General features: G+C 34.0%; 1 protein-coding gene across 8 annotated transcripts in view; it reads left to right on the top strand.

The window, feature by feature from the left end:
- Trdn (triadin) overlaps positions 1-22,027 on the top strand; it is a 367,236-nt gene that overhangs the window by 144,160 nt on the left and 201,049 nt on the right. For 4 of the 8 annotated variants that reach the window (XM_077801927.1, XM_077801929.1, XM_077801930.1 and 1 more), the window contains exons 10-12: positions 2,082-2,159; positions 3,640-3,738; positions 21,875-21,931. In XM_077801927.1, the coding sequence (XP_077658053.1) occupies positions 2,082-2,159; positions 3,640-3,738; positions 21,875-21,931 (234 nt within the window). Of the gene's footprint in view, positions 1-2,081; positions 2,160-3,639; positions 3,739-19,500; positions 19,596-21,874; positions 21,932-22,027 lie in introns of those variants that run through there. The other 4 variants (XM_077801933.1, XM_077801934.1, XM_026380886.2 and 1 more) reach the window with 3 other exon arrangements.

Below are 22,027 nucleotides of genomic sequence, written 5' to 3' on the forward strand. Positions count from 1 at the left end.
GTGGACACTTAGTTTTCCTTTTCCTTTTTTTTTTTTTTTTTTCTTGTGGTCCTACTTCTTCAATGAATTCACTGCCATGCAGTCAACCATTTTAGAGGGAATAATTGAGATCATTATAGCTGCAGAGGATTTTTGAAGTGAATTGGATGGTGCATTTCAAGGGGGCAGATGTATCAGTTGGTTTGTTCTAATAGTTCTACAAATTTTGGCATTAGGACGTTTTTTTCTTTCTTTCCTTTTTTTTTTTTTTTCCTCCACCAGAGACACTCTTCCTGGAATAACTTCCTCTGTCTCACCCTTCTTTATCTGGAAATTGCCTTATAGAGATTTAAATTAACTTTTTTAGGAATCTTTATATAACACAGGCTGTTAATATAATTTGTGTGTCATCATACCATCCCCAGTTTAAAAATGAAAGCTTGAGAAACTTTTAAGAGTGGCTCTCAAGCAAGGTTTAAAAACAGATCTTTCAAAGTATACACCTTTTTTGACCCACAAAGAAGTTGGAGTTGTTAGGGTGGAAGATTCACTTCTCTCTCCTTCCTCAGCTGTACTCAGGAGGTGTAACAGAAGAATTTCTTCTGCTAGTCTTAGGCACTCTGGAAGGAGCATTAACCACTCTGGAGTTTGCACTGGAATTCAGCTCCACATCTTAGGAGCTGCTTAGCTTAAGCCTGTTATCCTCAGTCTCCAAAACTATACAATGAGAATTATATCTATATTCTAAATATCCCCTGAATGCTAAATGATTTTAATACATAAAAATCTAAATAATTCTTGGCAGATTGTAAGCACTTACATTACCTAGGAAAAAATCATGTAGATCCAGCTTCCTTTTGTTTTTTCTAGTCTCACTTTTTCTTGGCTTGTTAACAAATGAACTTCCTGTTACATTATATTTCTCTTAAGGCTTTATCCCATGAGGAAAAATGTTAATAATAGTATGGATTTATATTTTTTTGGCAAATGGACTGTTGTGTGATATTCAAAAATATGCTTTGCTTTTATGCTCTTGGCATGCTCATGAGTAGATCTGTATGGGTACAACTGCAAGAAAATTCTGTAATAAATTAAGACTGAGCTGTACTTAACATAAGGGCTTAGCTTGGAATGTGGTGTGTGTGCAACTCTGATTGCTCCAGTCACTAAACCATAATTTGCCACAGAGAACTAATTTTGAAGAATTCTACGAGTGGAAAACTTACAGGAAGCAGGCAGTTTTGCTGACATTTGATAATATCTAGTTGTCAATGAGATTTTAAAAGGTACACATGATCATGTCGATTCCTGGAAAAAAAAAAAAGAAAAAGAAAGTAAAGAAACATACAACAGGAACTTACATGATGAAAAGTAATGTTAAAACATTTTGCAAGCATTTCAAATGGGATCATGTGATTGCTAATGTTTATAGTTCATAACTTAAATGGTATTGGCTAATTAAAGAAAGCACTTGGGATAAGAAAGAATTCAGAAATTGTTGTGGTTTGTTTTGTTTTGCTTTTATACTTTGTAATGATCCCAGAGATTTGAGGAAACCTTTCAAGCTGAATATATTTTCCCTTTGGCTCATTATTTACTTAACAATAGGCCATTTATTTTGGCAGGAGAAAATGTACCTGTTCAATATCAAAAGGCCTATGAATCTTAACCTTCTTTATTGCCTACTATATCATTTGAGAATTTTTGTTAACTGAAAAAAATGATGATTTTCTCTATATTGGGATTTCTCCCAGCTTCTGCGATTTTAGTTTCTATAATTTTAAGTGCATATTTAAAATACATTGCTTTATTTGATCACATGTGTATTTTCCGTTAATAAAATCCAGTAGAGATATTTGACATCGTATATGCATTTATGAAAAATAATGCATTCAAAAAGTAGCTCTAAAGATAACTGGAGCTCACTAAGTATATCATCTTAAAGATCCCACCTAATAACAGTTTTCTTATTGCATAATAATATTAATTTATACTCAGCTTTATGAATTATTCATGCAAGGGACAGAGCTAGATATTTTAGTTGTGAATATTAATTTATTAATAATTTTTCCCCAACACATTTACCTGCACTGTATGCACAGGACAAAGCCCAGCCATACCCCCTCCATCACCAAGAGTACAAGCTTCCAGACCAACTCTGGCAACACCTGTTCTTGAAGGCAAGTATTTTGTTTTATTTTTTATACAAAGACCTCTATTGTAGATAAATTAGAATGTGGAAGAATAGAAAAAGAATAACTAAAGTAACAAAATGCAGTATTTTCACCCATGGTTTTGTTATGAATAAAGTACAATATACTTTCTTAGAATTCCAATTTGCTCCTATTAAGAAAATGAAACATTTCCTCTTAATATTCTATATTGGTGACCTTTAGCTTCCATATGGATGACCAGATTACTGCCCTGGAATTCAAGCCAAAAAACAAATAGTTTTACATCATGTACAACCAGAAGAATGAGAAATTATATTCCATTTTTGTATGATGTGTCAAAATGTATCTTACTATAATGTACAACTAATTAGAACAACAAAAAAAAGTTTAAGTAGAAAAAATATATAGGGACAAATAGTCAAGATTATGCCTTGCAATTCTTGCAAATTTACCAAAACTTACTCAATTTGTTTGGTCTGAAGACTTTAATGTAAGAAGTTCTGAGTTGGAATGTGAGCTCCAATTTTTGCAAATTTTCTAAATTTGACATGTTACTTAAATTCACTATTCATGAGTTTTTCTGTCTCTAAAATTGGGTTACAATAGTACTGACCTTCTAGGGTTATTGGGAGGATGAATTTATGAGTGTGTATGTGTGTGTGTGTGTGTGTGTGTGTGTATAACTCACATATATGTATATCTATACAGCTTATAAATGGTTCAATATAATTAGTAGTAAAAATACTACCAATAAGTAATTCTTCAAAATATGATGCTGCTTGAAGATCAGCAAAATAAAATGAGGGAAATTTCATTAAAACCAAATCTTTTAGAATTTTAAAGTCACTTCTTTTAGTCTTATTAATTCCATCAACTATTATTTATTGAATCTCAACCATAGGATCATGTCAGATATTGTCTAAAGGATTAGAGATTTGGAGATTGTTTTAGCTTCTTTGCTGCTGTGAGTATAAGATGTGATCAGGACAAACAGTCATTTCTCCTCTGAACCTTCTTGCATTGTCTCACATGTGCACTTTTGGGGAACATCTCACATCCAAACCATAACAGAGATTAATAGAAAAGCATTTCCTGCTTGCCAACACTCAGTGTACAGATACAAAATATACAAGTAATTAAAGTGAAGAGCACCAGTGCATTTTTACAAGAGTAAACTTGGAGGTCTCCTCCACATCACATCCCCCTTTCTACCTCTAGCTATGTCCCACACTGAAAGGGACCTTCTGTTTGCATAGGTGGATATCCCAGCCTGCCTGTACAAGTTCTGTCCACTTTGCCCACAGATGTCCATTGATTCTGGCCACCCCATGAAACTAGGAGTGAGCACACTAATGAGGGTTCATTCAGGGATAGGCCCACTGGCATCAAAGTAAGAATTCTTAGGGGAAAATAAATCTCAGGGGCCCAGGATCTAAAGGGCATGAGAGAAGACATTCCAAGTGGCTATACTCTGTCCATTCCACAGACTTCTACCTTGGAACAGGGTGCAGCTACAGGAGGACTCAGCAGAACTCGATAAAACACATGGTGTCCAGAAGGGCACTTGATTTCTGGTTCCTAAGAGGTGAGCAGAGGTGTGCTGATTATTAAAGTGTCATCACAACTGGAAAACATAAGTCAGTTTAAAGTGCCATGAACGTTTAGAGGAGGGTTGATGTGAATCTGCCTGGAAGAGGTGAAGAGGACGCCAGAAACATCTTCTCAGCAAGCAGGCAAGGAAGGCAGAAGCATTGTTGGATCAGCACACACAGAGAGGAGAGAGGAGAGAGGAGAGAGAAAGGAGTTCACAGAGAAAGGTCCACAGAGCATAAGTAGTTCAGCTGGGACAGAAAGAAGCAAAAAGTGAACGGAGAGAGTTGGGGAGTTGAAAGAAAGGCATTGGGAGGGTATATCATTAAGAGCCTTGTAAAGCTAACCTTGAGATTTCTTTTTATTTTTAAATCTTTATTATAAAATATTGATAAACTCCCATTATATGCAGAGTTATCAACATTTTATTAAACATTTTTATTCTTACTTTACTCCTTCTTCCTAAATTCTGGTTATATTTTAATTTTCTTCACAAATATCTGACATCAAAGTATTTCACCGGATCAAGAAATTTTTTACTTTGAAATGTTTGACTCATTTACATGATATGAAACTTAAAAGTAACAACAAAAATGATATAGAGTGAATTTTTCCTTCCAGGCCCTATCTTCCAATGACCAGTCTCCTCCCCATAGGCAACTGGTATATTAGTCTCTTATGTAATCCTACACAGATATTTTGTGCCTATAAAAGTTCAAATATTTCCTCTTAGGCAAAGAGATCTTGTTTTGTTGTTGTTCCTAAAAAGATGGAGAATTTCCAGTGGATGGAATAAGCAAATTAATTTAGCAATCATCCTAATGGCTAGACTGCTGCAATGAGATTTTGTTGCAGGTGCTTAGGAAAAGATCAGCCCAATCAAGTTGTAAGGCCTGAAATAAACAAAGGGTATTGGTAGAGAGAAGCATATGTATCAGAAAGATGTTTGACAAGACATTTAATTGATCAAAGAATCTGATTAAACATAGATGCTAAGGGAAAACAAAGAATCAGAATGACTTCATGCTTTCTGAATTAGGTATCCAGGTAGACTATGAGATAAGAGCAGAAACCATAGAAATAAAACAGAAGAGCAGGAAGGTAATGTGTTCAAACTCTCACACAGGAGTTTCTTATGGATCACCCAGGCATAATTATTGAACAGACTATTCTATTAGTATATGTGCTGCCGAAATGAGTACCTGACTATTCTAAATAAGCGCATGGAACTTAAGAAAATATTATATGTTCTTTTTTTTATCTGCACTCAAATGCACATGTAACCTATTCTCTTCTCTATCCCTTACCCCTCCCTCTTACCTCCCTCAAATTCTATTTCAAAATGATTATACCAATAAAGAAGAGGAGATATCTGAGGCTACTTTCAGTTTATTTAAGGTACCCTATAAAGGTCACCACCAATGCTCTTCTAGTAATTTTTTCTTACTTAAATAGAGTGTGACAATCCTGTGTCTTGGATCATACTATAGTGACTGACAGTCTGTGTTTACAAAATAAAACTATAATAATTACTATTATATTATTGTATTTGACTTTGATGAGCTTAGGGAATTCTCCCAGGACTGAATTTTATTGGCTTAGTACAATTTTTCACAAAGAGTTTGTAGGTTGAAAGCATCAAAATCAATTATAAATCTCCTTAAAATGCATATTCCTACCATATCTTGTATCTATCTAGAAAACCAGATTCTCTAGCATGTCAGACAGGGGGGGAATCTCCATTTTTAATAAACACCTCAGCTCAATCTTTACACATTAAATTTTGAGAGCTACTGGTTTTTCCTATATATAACAAACCTTACACAGTCAATCAATTGTTTTACACCAAATATTAGAAGTTGGTAGTCCTCTTCAAGTATCCTTTTATCAATTTTTTATATTAAATTTGCTTTGGTAAGGGGTAAATTGTACAACTGACCACAGATTTCAATGATCCCTATTTATTATGCATTTATGATTCACACATTCAATAGCCAGGGAAAGATTTGAATAGTTGAGAAGGTGCTCTTTTCCTACAATTATGTTCCAACATCAGCATGTTTTCTGCACTTGTGCAACCAGATCCTGACCAAGCCATGCCTGTACTCTACTCTTCAACTCACATTTATTTTGAGTGTTATGTTTGCTTTCTTTGCATGTACTTTATAGTTATATTCAAAAATCATGAAAAGTAGTTGTTATTAGCAACAATGAGCAAATGAAGACTTTGAATTTGTTTGTGAAAAAAGTCAATAGGAGGACTGGGATTCCAGCTCTGGATTCCCAGTTCAATGCCTAGGAATGACTCTAATATATGACAATGTAGTACTTGGAGTATGAGGATCCCTATACTCTATACTTCTGAAACAATAAGTTTTGGAATATGAAGACAAAAAAAGTTTTATGCTTTAGATTCCATGCACTTCTCTAATGGAAACATGACATTTTGATGGTGATCACGAGGACCCTGGCCATACTTTCAAAATTGAAGGTACTCGTAAATCATCTGTGGATGCTGTAAAACTATATTCAAATTTATTAGGTCTGGGCTGGGGCCTGAATTTCTGCATCTTCATTTCTTGCAAGTATTACTGATGCTGTTGTCCAGGATCCTATCTGAGTGGCAAATCCCTAGATTATTTTAGAATGAGGTCAAGGGCAATGTTGTATTTCTAAAAAGGCTTCTAATGTAGTATTAACCACAGGAGTCTCCTGTTAAATGTGTCAAATGTCCTTCTGAAAGACTGGAATGCTACTCATGGAGACATTTTGTCCTCTCATTGTCTGGAAAAACAGGAAGTGTTTCAGGTCAAGTATAATATTAATACCAATCTGATGAAAAAAGGGGGGGGGCGGGGAAGAATGCTATTCTTTGGTTATTGGACACCATAATTTAGCATAGTTTGTGAGTATCTTCCTCATAGACTCCACAATGACATTCTTTCTTTAACAAAATGGTTAAAACCTAACTAGTCCAGGGTATGGAACTCTTGTCTCCCATCCCCCTCAGTCAACACACTTCATGTTGGCTCACAGGAGCCTTTCATTTATTTGTTTTTCAATGTGAATGCATGGAATGGAGTGAGTTCCCGTGCCACCTTTAACTCCCATGCCTCCACTTCACCCATTCACCCACTTGGCTCCAGACATCATTTCTCTGTGTGAGAGAACTACGTGAGGAGAATTTCTCCTTGATATAAAGTTTTTAAGTTCCTTATTGACCTTGTTGTCTTACAGTTCTGACAAAGGCCCACAGGATAGGTTAAACAATAGGAATTTGTTTTCTCATAGTTCTGGAGGTTGGAAGTCCAAGATCAGGGTACCAGCTGATGAGGGCTCTCTTCCAGATTGCTTTCTCTATTCTCACATGCAGAGAAGAGGAGAGCTCCAGGGTCTCTCCTATAAAGATACCAGTTCTATAAGAGCAGGGTTCCACACTTCTAACCCCATTTCTTTCTAACCCCTCAAAGCCTCCATCTCCAAAGCAGTCATATGGGGTCAGCGTCAGCACTACAACATACACATTTGAGCTGGGGACACATTTAGTTTATAAGACTTGGTAACCTGTAAGCTTAGTAAAGATATAAGTAAAGCACTTGAAGTGCTTACTTCATGTAATTAGAGTTGTTTAAATATTTCTTTTTGAGGACCAATGATTTTCTCTTTCATTTCCATCAGAATTTTTATGTAGAATAGATTCCTGACTTTAATCACCTTTTGTACATGCTTTTAACTGATAGTAGTTAAATATTTTTTAATTTTTGACTAAAATTTAAGTTTATTCTGAAGGTAATAACAAAAAATGGAGTCATGTCATCACTGGCTAGTACTATATGTCCTTTACCTAAAGAGTAAACAAGTGATTTAGAACAAATCCTATAGATCACAGTCTAAAAGAAAAAGGGAAAAATCATAGTTATATTTATTTTGACATTTAGATTTAATAAATCATGTGACTTGAGATAATTTAACACAAAACTGGCAAGTAACTATGTCCCTACCCAATGTCCACAGGACAAGAGGCAGTTTGTAAATAATAGTGACACCTGAAGTTATATCATATTCTAACAAGATGGACATAAATCAAAGAAATCAGATTCCCCAATTTGAGGAAGATGTTGATAGTCAGATTATGCAAATGTTTGCCTTCAATTTATCTCCTAGCAGAGGTTCATAAAACACCAAGTAGCAAATGTTTTGCCTGTCAATCTGTCACCTGGAAAACAATGTGTCATTTGTTAAGTGGGACACTTAAGCTTCATTGTTATATTTAAAGAGTGATTTAATTTGACATTTTATTCCAGAATTCAGTAGTATGTTTAAATGAATAAAATAACAGTATTTCAGGACCAGGAGACTTTTGTTAATACTAACTCTTTGTAATGTGCAGAGACTGAGTTTGTGCACCAAAACTGCGAACACTGAGCAGCTCCCAAGGAGTCCATCTTACCAGGCTAAGTTGAGATCACAGGCTTTGTCAAGGCTTGCAGATGTGCTGCCTACGACTTCATTAACATAATTGATTAGGAGCTAGGACATATTTAGTATTAATCAAGCTGTTTTTACTGAAACTGATTATGCCAGTCCTCTTGATGCACTATTTTGGTCTGGAACTTCCTCAGGACTAAGTTGCAAGAAAAAGGCTTTATATAAAAAGGAGAAACTTACATGTAGCAATAGATGATGCCATTTGGTTTGAGAAATATAATTCAGATTATAGGAGCATAAACATCTCAATTTTAATGGTTTCAAAAAGTAGTACTTATATATAGATTGGATCATTAAATTTGCTCACAGGACTCTGGAAACAATTTAGAAACATTATCAGTAGAAATCTAAAAACTGCTAAACCTTTTTATGGGTAAAAGTGCTCCACATTTCTGTAAAGCCCTTAATAGCCTTTGTTGAGCTTTCATAGCGTTAAAAAAATAATGGTTTCTCACGGCACTTGCTCTGTGCTGGTAAGTGTCATGGTACTTCTTACCTCCAACCACTTACTGTGTGCCTCCAACTTGTGTCATGCCTTCCTTGGGTTCACTCTCTGTCCACTGCACATTTTGTACACCACAGTGAAGAACTTATTGCCTTGAATCTTTGAATACAAAGGAGCTAATTGTATATTACATCACTTCTTCCTTTGACTCCTTCTATATTTTTATAGCATAGGTGCCTAGGGACAATTGGCCATGATAACTTTGAAAATATTTTGCTTAATAGCCACTCCAAGGAATCATTGGCTCGTTGTTGTCAATTAATATTTAATTCTGGACATAGCTTAACTAGAACAAACTTAGAAATGGCTTTGGCAAGTATAATATGGATTCTTAAAATCTTTAAAAAATTATTAAATTTTGAGACAATTAATTTTCACATCTTTCAGGACTCTCACCAGGTTTGAAAGACCCACAAGTTCAAAAGCCCTGAGGAGTTATTAATTTATTATGCAAATACAGCAGATATATGTGAGTTTATTTCCCTCCCCCTAAAGAAATAATATTTTGAAACACTAACATTAAAGGTGGTTTTGACCCTTAGCATGAGAGCCCTCTTATCACCAAATGTTAGTCAGCATTTCCACTAACGGCTTACCCCAAGAACTGTAAATCTTAGGGAAAATTATCCCCACACTCCTTTATAGGATCCTCAATAATTAGAAAAGACACCTTCAGGCAGTCATCCCCTCCCCAATCACCATGAAATGTGGAAAAACTGTTTAATATAGTTCTTGTATAAGCAATATTATCAGATCTGGTTCCATCCATCTTCAAACAGTAATTCTGAAAAACATTTTTTTTCTTTCCAACTACTCAACAAAGAGCTCTCCCAAGCCTTATTTTTCTTATTGATAACTAAGGAATTAAAAGCTTCCACCCACAAGCAATTAATGGACATTTATGTATATTAAAAGTTTCCTTACTCTAGAGAGAAGACCAGTCACACTGCCCAATTTCACCTTGGATACTAATCAGTTGAGTAATCTTGAGACTAAACTTTAATGGTACCTCAAGTCTTTCTTTGCTTTTATATTCAAAATTTATTTCTTTTTTCCCCCAGCTGGTGGATTAGTAATGAGCTTTCTTAGTGACAAAGGAAAGCCTCCCTTGCTTTGCCAATAGCCACTATGGAAGTATAAAGCATGATTATGGTTTGATAAAGATGTCTAATTTGTTTTGTTGGGGCAATGGGTAATCCTGTGAAGCATTTAGTGAAATATGAAAGTGAGTTGTACAGGTCACAAAGATTATAAAAGTTAAGAGGAAGATGAACTATGAATGAGGTGAGGCCATGTATTGAAAATATAAGCCCTGTATTGGGTCATAAAGAGTAAGTTAGTTGGATTTATGTAGATTCAGAGGAGAAAGGAGCATCATACAAAATTTAATATAAGATAATTTTTTACCACAGGATGCATCAGAGGACAATGTTCTACAGGAGCTAGTAATGTTTTATTTACAATTCTATTAAACTGAGAACTTTACCACCTTGGCTCTTCGGTGAGATATATCCTGAGAAGCAAAAACATAAAATAATAAAATAGAAATTTTTCCTCACTTCTTATTCCATTAACTTCATGACACAATAGGTTTTATCAGGCCAATAAAATAGTTTTTCTTTGTTTTGTGGTAAAATAAGCTCACAACTTGTGGTGATTTTTTAATGGAATGAACCTTTAGTTATAAATTTTCATAAAATATGTAAACCAAACTTTTAGTACCTACTTAACTCAGAAAGTTGCTAAGGAAACTAAATTAAATAATGCATATAACAACTCATTTCCTAGCACAGTTAGGAATGCAACTATTAGTTGCTGTTATTATTATTATCATTTTTACATCAGAAAATTTCTTACATTATAGCAAATCATTAAATCATTAATCTTCATGTTTTTTATTAGTGTCTATATAATGTAATAAATTAATTGCATTTATGAGATTTGTCAGTATACCTGAAATTCTTATAAGAAATTTAGTACAGGATTGGGATTGTATCCTGAAAGACTTTCTACACACCTCCTCACACTTTTTACACTTCCTCACAGATTGTGAGATGCTTACACGGTTGAGCAGAGAAGAGTATGACTTGATTTTCCTCTTAGAGCATTGTGTCATCTATAGAAGAGATGAATTGGTGAGGTCTGAGCCTGAAGGTTTGGAGGACAAGACACATTTAGGAGACAACTACTCATGAGGAAAAATTATGCTACTGTTGTTCTAAAGAATCACATTTTACTCTAGAAACAACTCTAAGCAGTGAATATATTATAATTATTTCACAAAGATCAGAGAAATCAAGTAAATTGCATAAGATAGCACAGATCTAAAAATGGTGTAATTGCAATTGGGAACCAGGTGTCTCCTAACAAGGCTTAGTCTATTTCTATTATCTTAGAATGGCAATTAAGTGTTAGGGCTCAGCATAATTGCTAAAGTTCTTATCTGACTTGGGTAAATGAATGGCATTACGAAAAAGAACAGGTTTTGAAAGATAATAATGAGTTCAATTTTGGGCTTGCTGAGTGTATCAGGGTTCCCAGAACACTCAAATGTGTGATTAAGAGTTTAATGAGTAAAATATTTATCAACGTTTGAGCACTCCAGGGTTAACCCAAGCAGGAAGCCCTTATCAACCATAATGTGAAGAGGCAGGGGATGGAGTTGTATTTTTTTGTCACAGAAAGCCTTCAAACTTAGCAAAGAGATGCCCAAACAAAACAATGTTGTATCCTTCAGTGGGGAACACACCCAACAATGCACTATAAAATGGAATATGTAGAGGAAACTAGGGAATAAATGCCTAAGTTATTTCTCTCTCTTTTTTTCCCTGATTTGTTACCTCTTAATGTTGCACCACAGGCCAAAATAACCCCAATCCAGAGAGCTTTAGGATTATTTAATACAATCCATAAAGGTTAAGGTGGAGACTGGACATGGGGAGAAAAATGAAGATGGCCACGTCAGGGAGTATTTTTGTCTTGGATCACACAAGTCACTTCCAGTGAACAGCTGAATACTATAGGGGTATCAGGAGTTCACAAATGAGGGAAGTACAGTTAATGGGGTCATAAACTTAGCACAAATTTTTGTGAAGTATCTTATGAGCAACTCTATTTCTAAGATATTCTTGGTAGAAAAAAAAGTTTTATGACAAAGTAGATATAAAGTTTCAGACAACTTTATATCTACTTCCTGGACATTCAGAAAATACTCTTGTATATACCAATGTATCCAAGAAACATTCTGGATTAAAACAATTATGAGTAATTTTTTAAGTCGATAATTTCCATTTTGTGTGTATGTCTCTGTGTGTTTCTTGATCACAGAAACATTTCCATTCCTAATGACACTAGTCAATCTCCCAAGGAACAACTGATCTCAACAACATTTGGTCCAAATATACTAGAATAGTAGGATCACCCTGAGTATAGGTGAACCTATTTAGTGTACAGTCTATCCAAGAAGAGAAATGCAGGGGAACATTAGTCTGGCTTCACCAGAGAAACAGAACTAACTATTCGATTGGATCTGTATCTATATATTGTTTTCTCTCTCCCTACCAATCCAGGAAGAGACTGATTAATTTTAAAGTATTGGCTCATGGAACTGTTGGGGCTGGCAAGTCTGATATCTGTAGGACATGGAGGCAGGATGGGAACCTGGGGAAGAGTTGATGTTGCTGTTTTGAGTCTGCAAATTTTGAAAGAACATTCCATTTTCCTTTTGCAACCTCTTCTCTTAAGGCCTTCAGTGTTGACTGCTTCCGCATTAATGGGGACAATACACCTTGCTCATAGTTTACTAAAATAAATGTTAACTGCACCTAAACAAAGATCTTTGTAGAAACATCCAGATTGGTCTTTGACCAAATCAATGTTACCTTATCTTCCTGAGTTAATGCATTAAATTCACTATTGCAAATATCCTCAGAAGACAGAATAAGAACGTCAAGGATGTAAGAATATGAAGTAGGAAAAGGTCCAACAGTGCCAAGTGCTCCAGAGATGGATAGAACACAAAGACTGAGTGGGACCATTAGATTGATCAGAAATCATCATAACCTACTTCGGGCTCTCTGTTTTCTCTCTGGAAAATATACACAAAGTTGTATTCATGAGTTTAAACTCAAGTTCCAAATGTAAAGGTTAGTCTCATATAGCTCTCAAAGACTTTTGTCATCAGCAGGGTGATATTTTTGAAATAGAAGATATGTTAAATCTATTACAGCTCCAGAATTTTATCATGCTTTTCTTATTCAATCCTTTTCCCTTAAAAGAAACCATTTATTTCATTTTTTGTTTGTTTGTTACTGTGGGCTAATCAATACCATCAAATTAAAACAGATGTTTTATTTCAGAGGTTTAATCCTTCCAATATTATGTTCTGGTTATTTTTTTTTTTTTGCAATGGTTTTACATTACAGAAGAATTGTGAAGATAACACAGAGAGTTCTTGTATACCCTTTAGCAAATTCCTCTAATGTTAGCATCTTATAAAACTCTGGTTCATTTACCAAATCTAAGAAATTAATAACAGTGCAACATTGGTAACTGAAAAAACAGACTTTGACTTTAGCCTTCCAATGGCTTATAAAATATTTTTTTCTTAAAAAATTATTACTTACATGGGTGATGGGGATCACAAATATTAACAAATTATTCACAACTTTTCTGCGCCATTCTAAGGAATATTCTAGGTTTTTCTGGTAAGATCTGTTGTAATTTTGTTCTGAAGATATGCTAGGTGAGCAGGAAAAAGTGGAGTTAAATTAATTCTATTTGCACACGCAAGGACTATTTCCCAGAAGAAAACACAGGATCTAAAAGGTGAGGAGAGGTCAAGAGAAGGGGATAGAAGGCACAGAACAGAATGAAATAAGTCCTTATTGGTGCTTTTGGAAGAAAGAGTTTTAGGGAAGTAGCTATGATTAGGGCACCTTGGGAAGCTCAATTAAGAATAGAATGGGCAAGGAATTTTTAGACAAAATTCCTACAATACAGGAAACAAAAGCAAAAATAGACTAATGGGATTGCATCAAACTAAATAGCAGCTAAACAACACAGGAAACAATCAGAGTGAGGAGCAAACTGACTGAATAAGAGAAAATAATTGCAAGCTATACATCTGACAAGCAGTTAATATTCAGCATATGCATGGAACTCAAAAAAACTCAATAGCAAAAACTTAAATAACCTGATTTTAAAATAATTAATAAAGCTACACAGAAATTTCTCCAAAAAAGGCATATCAAGTGGCCAACAGATATAATAAAAAAATATATATATCCAGCAACACTACTCATTAGGGAAATGCACATCAAAACCACAGTGAGATATCATCTTATTCCAGTAAGAATGGTTCTTATCAAAAAGACAAAAATACAAGTACTGGTGATTATGGAGAAAAGGGAACCCTTGTACACTGTTGGTAGGAGTGTAAATTATTATAGCTATCATGAAAAAAACATATGAAGGTCCTTCAAAAATAAAAGTTGAAGTATCAGATAATCGAGAAATCCCACTGTTGGGTATTTATTCAAAGGAAATAAAATCAGTATGTTCAGGGACACTGGCACCACAATATTTACTAAGGCACTATTCACAATAATAGCCAAGATAGGAAACCAACATAAGTTTCCATCACCTGGTGAATGGATAAAGAAAATACATAAGGAAAACCAGTATCACTATCTGTTTTGACCATACAGAAATAGTGTGCTTTCACTCTTGAGGTCAAGGAGTGGCACCCAAGCGGAAGGAAAAACAGTAAAGGAAATGTTGAAATCACAGCCAGCATTCTACCTACTTGCTCATTCATAACTTTTATGTGGTTTGAAAAAATTGTTTTTGTTTTGCATTTTTGTATTATAAAACACCAAAGAATAAGTTAAGGGGAGGTGGTTAGTATATCTCAGTGAATATGATCTTGTAATCCCTTTCTTATTATGGAATTCAGATTGGAATTCTTTTTTTTTCTTAAAACATTTTATGAAATAAGAGTGGTTTCTTACAAAGCTCTTGTTTACAAATACTGGGCTTTCTTTATTAAATATCTACTTGCTTCTGTATTAGCTTCATATAGATTCTTTTTCCTACAATGTATTGTTGCAAGGCATGTTATCTTTCCTGTCAATAACCAATGAGAAATATGGTTGCATCTTTGAAACCGGATCTGTTTTGGCCAAATGGAGTCAAGAATCTTGGCAATTATTTATACAATAAAGAATAATAAATGCTTATTTCAATTAAGTGAGGATCTGTGCAAAAACATTTTTACTCTACAATAAACATAATTAATATGTAAAATACAGATATAAGAATATGCTACTAATTTGGTATAGAGATGCTGAAATTTATGTTAATTTGTTAGTTAAAATAAAACCAGTTTTGACATTAAAACTATTACAACTTGAAAAATTGAATCTTAGAATGGGCACTTGTTTTCATTTTAAGAATTAATATCCATTAGACATAGTTTTAAAAATTGAAAGTTTCAATTGAGAATCAAACTTATAAATATGCCAAATATGCTAGTAACTTTTGATAATTTTAAAGTCAAATCGTATTGAAAAATAACTATTGAGTCTTTCTAATATATTAATTAAATCAAATCAAAACTTCTCAAGCCCCTACTATAAAAATGACAATAACTTTGAAATCATACTTTAATGTGTATTTTGACTTTGAGTCAACTTTTTCTCTGAAAACCAATAATTTAGTCATGAGAAGGAAAAGCTAAATTTTCCAATGTTTCTAGGCATTCTTGACATTTTAAAATGTAATGAAGTACTTTCACAATCCATTTCCAATTACAGAAAAATGTACAAAAATCATATAGATAAATACAGGAGTAATGTTATCTAAATAACATGATGTTGAAAATGAAAAACTGTCAGAATCTTGTATTTATGTTTTCCTTACCCTGTAAAAAACACATTGTAAAAGTTCACAATGAAATGTCTTGAGCAAGCAATGATTCTGCCTAAAAATTTAAAACGTTAAAAGAAATTTTCATGAATCTCCAAATAGCAACATCTATTACCAAACAAAAAAGAACAATTGTTCATTTTAGTTATTCACAGAGACAAATGCATGGGACTGAAAGAATCTCACTTGAGTACAAGTCAAACAAACTTATTGAGCATTTGCTTTCTAACATGTGAAAGCCCTAAGTTGAAAAATAAAACCCAGGCTATCCCTATTGCCCTTTCAAGTCCCACAGAGGTTGTCTTAGCTGTTTCACATCTATATAGAAAGTAAAAAAGAATAGATATGGCAGCCTTCATCTTTCGCAACTTAATCCAGCCAAGATTAATGCAATCATTCATCAAAAAAAGAAACAAAAAAACCTTTTTAGAATTTTAAAAAGGTTTTAGGGAAATCTACCTTACCCATTTTAAATATTATTAATTTTGATTAATAAAAGTTGAGTTGAATTAACTTTTTTTGCAATTTAAAGTGTAGTAAATAATCTTTCTCTTTGCATTCCTTTTTGCATAATAAATTCAGAAACAGAACAGAATTGTCCTTAGGTCAAAGAATTTTATTATAACTGAGCTGAAATGTGAGTCTGACAATGAGGAAGTAGATGCTTATGCTTCTTTTCTGCCCTTGTCTCAGTTTGCAAGAGTATCTACCTAAAGTTTCACTTTCCATATTGAAGGAGAAAGATTTGAGTTTGTTTTCATCCTTAGATTTGAGTCCTCATTCTGTCATTTACATGTTTTGTAAAGTTTGTCAAGCTACTCACCTTTCCTCAGCCCATTTTCTTACTAGTTATAGGAAGTGTAGACTTTAACCTGAGGACTAAGTATATGCTAATTATGTAAGGTCATGCACTTTATTCCATTGGTATAATTTCTTATCATCTTGCAGTGGTTTTAAACAAAACTAAACCTTGTTTTAAACCTTGCTTTGATTGTCTGAAATAAGTAATTCATTGAGATCTCTATCTCTCTTTTTCATTTTAAAGAAAAATGCATCCTGAACAGGTTTGGATTTAGGTCTGGGGTGCTCAGGACATTTACTTAATGAAGGATGAGGTATCAGTTAGTGTTCTCAGCCTGAATCTGCAAGGCATGAACTGTGTATCTCAATGCCCACAGCTGGCAATGGTGATAACACTTGTGTACTTGCTGCAGCATCAGTTCCCACACACCATTTGAGACTCCACCTAAGGTTAGTGCAGTAGCAGCTTTCTCACTTTATGGGTTCTCTTGAGGGTGGGCTTTCTGACTGGCTCCCCCACACCTTTCATAGTCCTTACAGTAATTGTGAGTTTTCTCACTTATTATTCTCACACCTGAAGCTCTTGGAAGGAGTCTTTATTAAAACCAGACTCTTGCAAGTGGTTGCACATAAGGTTAAATGAACATTTGTTGATTTAAGTGACTAAATTGTTACTTTGTAAGTCACTGAAAAGTACTACAGAATTTGTGGTTGATATTTGTTTGTTGTTAATAGCTTATAATGAGAAGATTTGGTTCCTAAGAATAATTCAGCTATCATTTAAAAAAATCAAGGCTAAATAAATAAATAAATGTATTCAGGCCCTGAAAGGCCAGATAACTCGAGCGAAGTCTCATTTTAGAGAATTTTGTTGTCATAGCAAGTAACTACAATGTAAAGGGAGGAACTCTTTATGTTTCTATAATGTTTCATCCCTTCAAGAGTCCCAAATAAAATTAAGAGGTAATTTTGGGGGGATAAGGGCAAAAAAGAATAATGCTGAATTCTTTTTTATGTGTTCTAAGTCTTCTTCCTTGCAATACAATTACAAAATCCAGGGGGTTAATTGATACTACCTGGCAACAAGCACGTTCCCTTTAAAGAAACTTAGAAACATATAACTTCTGCTTACAACCTCCCAGTAATCTTCCATGTCACTTTCTGTGAAATGGAAAATTCCTAGTACGAACAACAGCATTCACAGGCTTGGTAAGCACTGTCCTCCTGAGGTTTTTAAATCTAGCCAAACTTATTCCCATGTTGTCATTATTATTATATATCTAGCATGCTCTGACTTAAAGGTTTTGGCAGTCTCTTTTCTTTTGCTAAAAAGTTCTAAGAAGCCCAAAGTTCTCCCACTTTTTTCAAATATTATCCATAAAGATTTACCCCTGATTCACCCTAAAAAATAAACAAATAAATAAAGCAATGCCATCTTCCATCTTTTAATTCCCTAAGCTTCCAAATCAAGATGTATTTTTTCTAAGACTTATCATCACCTGACATTATATAAATATATACATATTAATTTTAAGCCTCTCAAATGGACTTTTCTCTTGCTTAAAAAAAAATTAAGCCATTTAAAATTCACAAAACATGCAATAGCTATTTACACTTCTGAAGCTTGAATTTGTTCCCAGCTAAATCAAATTATAAATGTAAAATGATGCATATTTCATTTTAGAAATAAAGAATAAAGAAGTGAAGAAGGTCTTAAATATAAATTTTCCTACCTTTTATGGTTAAAGACAGAAGATCTATGCTTTGCCTACAGTTACATAAAGCAATTGCTATGATAATAGCAGAATTGAGACAAATTTACTTTTATTCATTTTAGCAAAATGCTTCTTTGTGATATGCTTATTTCTCCATATACATATTTTTCTTTAAATTCTCAATTTAAAAAATTGCAGACATAGAATGTTTGGATATAGAAAAACAAGAATCAATTTGAACTTACTCAAATATATAAATAGGTCTTGTACCTAGATAAATTACCAAATTGTATGTGGTCATGTTTTTATTATTTATAGACTATAGTAAAAACTACTTATTACTATCATTATAGTTTGAACATCCACTTCATTCTCTACACCAGACACTTTAGCTCAGTCATCTCCATTCCCCACAATAATACAGCAGGGGAGATTTTATTACCCCCACTTTTCAAATGAGGAAAAAGAAATGTAGCATGTGAAAACACATTGCCCAATATCACACAGCCAGGAAGGGTCAGGGGCAGAATCCAGACCAAAGTCACTATGTTTTCTCTCTTGCCCCATGTCTCTGTAGATAACACTGGGAAAACTCTAATAATCACTCATGTAATTCAGCTTATCTGCTTAAATGAATTTTCCATGGTGATATCATGAGCTGTGTTCCGGGCCAATCTCTGTCACTCTAGCCAAACAAGGTGACAGTGACAAGGAATGTTGGAATGTATTGTTATGAAAGAAACTACTCCTTATTTACTTGACTGGAACCAAGCTTATGTCAATCCCGGCCATAGAGTGTTGGAAAGAAAATATTCATCTGACATGCAGAATCTGGATAATCACACTAGAAAAGCAAAGAGGGAGGAACAAAACATGAGACAAAAATGAAACAACTTGCATTAGTTTCCTCGTTTTGCTAGGAACCAGCATCTTAGAAAACTTTTTACAACTGTAATTAACTATTATGTATTTTCTGGCTTTGAGACAGCATAAAAACATTTAAAAGGAAGAGAAAAGCCCATTGTAAGGGTTTAGAAAGTAAAAAGTAAGTGATTTAATTTTTCTTTCATCTGATGTTAATTTATGCAGAAGCTAATAACATGTTTGTTGGCTCAGAGCTTCACGCTGTAGAGAGGATTTCTCTCCCAACCAGACTTTCCTGTGATCTCTGCCAGATAAATCCATCATCTCAAGGCTTATGACACTTTCGCCAGAAAAAGGCAATATGCTGATTAATTCGCATCCTATAGACACATTTAATTGCTATCTCTTGGAAAAACCAGTGGTGTTAAATGCTCTAATCTTTCTCTGTTGCAAACAGAACAGCAAATTGGAAGAGAGAGTGAAGATGAAGTATGTATGCAAGTGCAGAGTCACTTGGGAAAGGAAGAGTACTGTTGACAGTGGAGGGGGGAAAAAACGTCAGGGAAGGAGAGTTTTCATGGAAGAAGCACGGGCCATTTTTATATCCAACTAGCATATAATTAAATTGTTATGTCTTTTATAAATGAAAAATTTAATTCCACTCCTGTCAAATTACCTAGAGAACACAGACAACAGTGCTTGAAGAAATGCAGATTCTTCAGAAGTTGATGTTTTAAATGAAATTCACTGTGAATAAAATAAGTTCCGTAATGACAGCTTAAAGGTCTAATTCATAAAAATGTTATTAAAGTACATTATTTATACCTGCTTTTTGTGGACTTCTGCTCTTATTCATGACTCTCACAGTGTATGGCTGTAATCACAGGCAGAATGTGTAATAGAAGCATTAATTCAATCTGAACCAAGGCAAGAATACCGTATTGCCACAATAAAATCCCAGCTATATTCAAAGGGGAGAATTTACTGCACAAGAGCATTTTCTTAAAAAAAATAAAATAAAATAAAATAATGACTTCCGCCTTATGGCCTCAACAGCTACTTTCATTCTGAAGTTCAGTATAACTAATTGGCACAGAGTTTTAAAGAAATATTTATTCATCTATGTTATGAAACTTAGAGATTGGGTACTATATTGTGATTTCATGGTGACTAAGGCATTGATATTTAGTATGGGCTTAAAATATTTTCAAGTGGTCTATAATTTAGTTAACCCCTCTTTTGATATCTGACATCAGATGGCAATGTTTAACAAATGCCTGTTCAATTGCCTGGCATATGCATTTATTTAGATGAGGTGGAAAACATCCTGCTACATAAAATTTCTTCCAGGGAAGCTGAATATAATGATTTTTAAGCCAAAAGTATTTTTTATTTCGAATTTTAACGTGATTTCCATATTTTATATAGCTAAACATTTAGGAAAAGGAAAAGCAGAATTCAATTGGTTTTACTTCTAACTCTGAAATTGTCAAACTTTGACTTCTTGACTTTATACTCCTTATTGGTTGAGCGGCAACAGTATAGTGTAGACATAATTAGACAAAGTGTGAATATATTTCTCTCTAAAACACTAGATTTTCTCTAGGAGTTTTGAAAAGGCACTCTTTATAAATTATACTTTCAACACTAAAAGAAAGCCTTGTCTTTGATCTTGTAGGTAAAAAGCTCTAAACCTAAGGGGATGAATTAATTCCTGTTTTTAATAAGACACAGTCATTAGTAGACAACTTCTGCATTCATCTCAGAACTACACATTGAATTTCCTCAGCATAGTAACTCTTATAATAGTTCTGGGTAATGGAAACTTTTGAATACACCTATATTTGAAATGACAGAAAAATGACAAATGGCAAAGATACAGATATTTTAAATATAGGGTAAATAACCCTATTAATCTAAGATAAAATCAGTCAATTGCCAACATTAAACCATACTTATCACTGTCTCAAATCTAAAAATCACTGAACACTCTACTCCAACAAGTATGTACCAGCACACAATTTTGTGATGTGAAATGAGTCTGCTTACCAGAAAAGTATCCAGGGATGTCCAATTGTTACATGGTCATGGCTGAGCAGCACTTGAGGTTCTCTCTTTACCTCTCAGACAGAGACTTTCTCAATTTGGAAAGAGGGGTGTTCCATGGAGTTTAGAGACACCACACACTTCCACATGGCACCCAAACCTACTTGGAACTCTGAGTGCAAAGATTGTCTGAGAACTCTCCCTGATACAGTCACTCAGAAAGGGCAGTGAAAGTCATGTCCCCAACACATTGCCAGACATATGTCACCTAGCTGTAAATGCCTGTTGACAAAAGCCAGATTTGAAAATCATCTAAATCAAAATAGGTATTGTTAATGGCCAAATATATCATTCCTAACATGATTAAACCTATAAAAAGAAAGCAAAATTTGAATTTTGTAGCTTACCTGTAATCTTTCTGAAGAAATTATATTTTAATTTTATATGTCAATATCTTACTTAAGGCACTAAACCAAAACTGTTTGGCTCAGAAAGCTCAAACTCTCTTGTTCATGATTTGTAAACAACATTAGCAGCTTAAAGTGTTATGCATTTACTGTTAGGCAGGCACCACACAGAGAACTTGGTAAACATTATCTAGCTTTGAGGAAGGTACTGTTGTTTTACAAATGAGGAAAATACTGCTTAGTGAGGTTCAATCACTTGTTGAAAATCACAAAGCTGTCCTGAGGCAGAATTGACTTAACAGTAATCCCTCTTTCCAATGTTGACTTTCCTTTTGTACTAAATTTTCCTAAAGGAAATATTTTACATTTCTTCTCTAGAAAAAGAAGGAGAGAAGAAAGCTGAGAAGAAAGTTATTTCTGAAACAAAAAAGAAAGGTAAAGATTTCAAAAAGCTGTCTAACTCATAAATTAATTAGTATATATTTACATTGCTACTGATAAAGCTGTTTTTTTTTCCCCTGGGAAAGAAAT

This window comes from Urocitellus parryii, chromosome 8 (assembly GCF_045843805.1).
Source record: "Urocitellus parryii isolate mUroPar1 chromosome 8, mUroPar1.hap1, whole genome shotgun sequence".
Taxonomy (NCBI): Eukaryota; Metazoa; Chordata; class Mammalia; order Rodentia; family Sciuridae; genus Urocitellus; species Urocitellus parryii.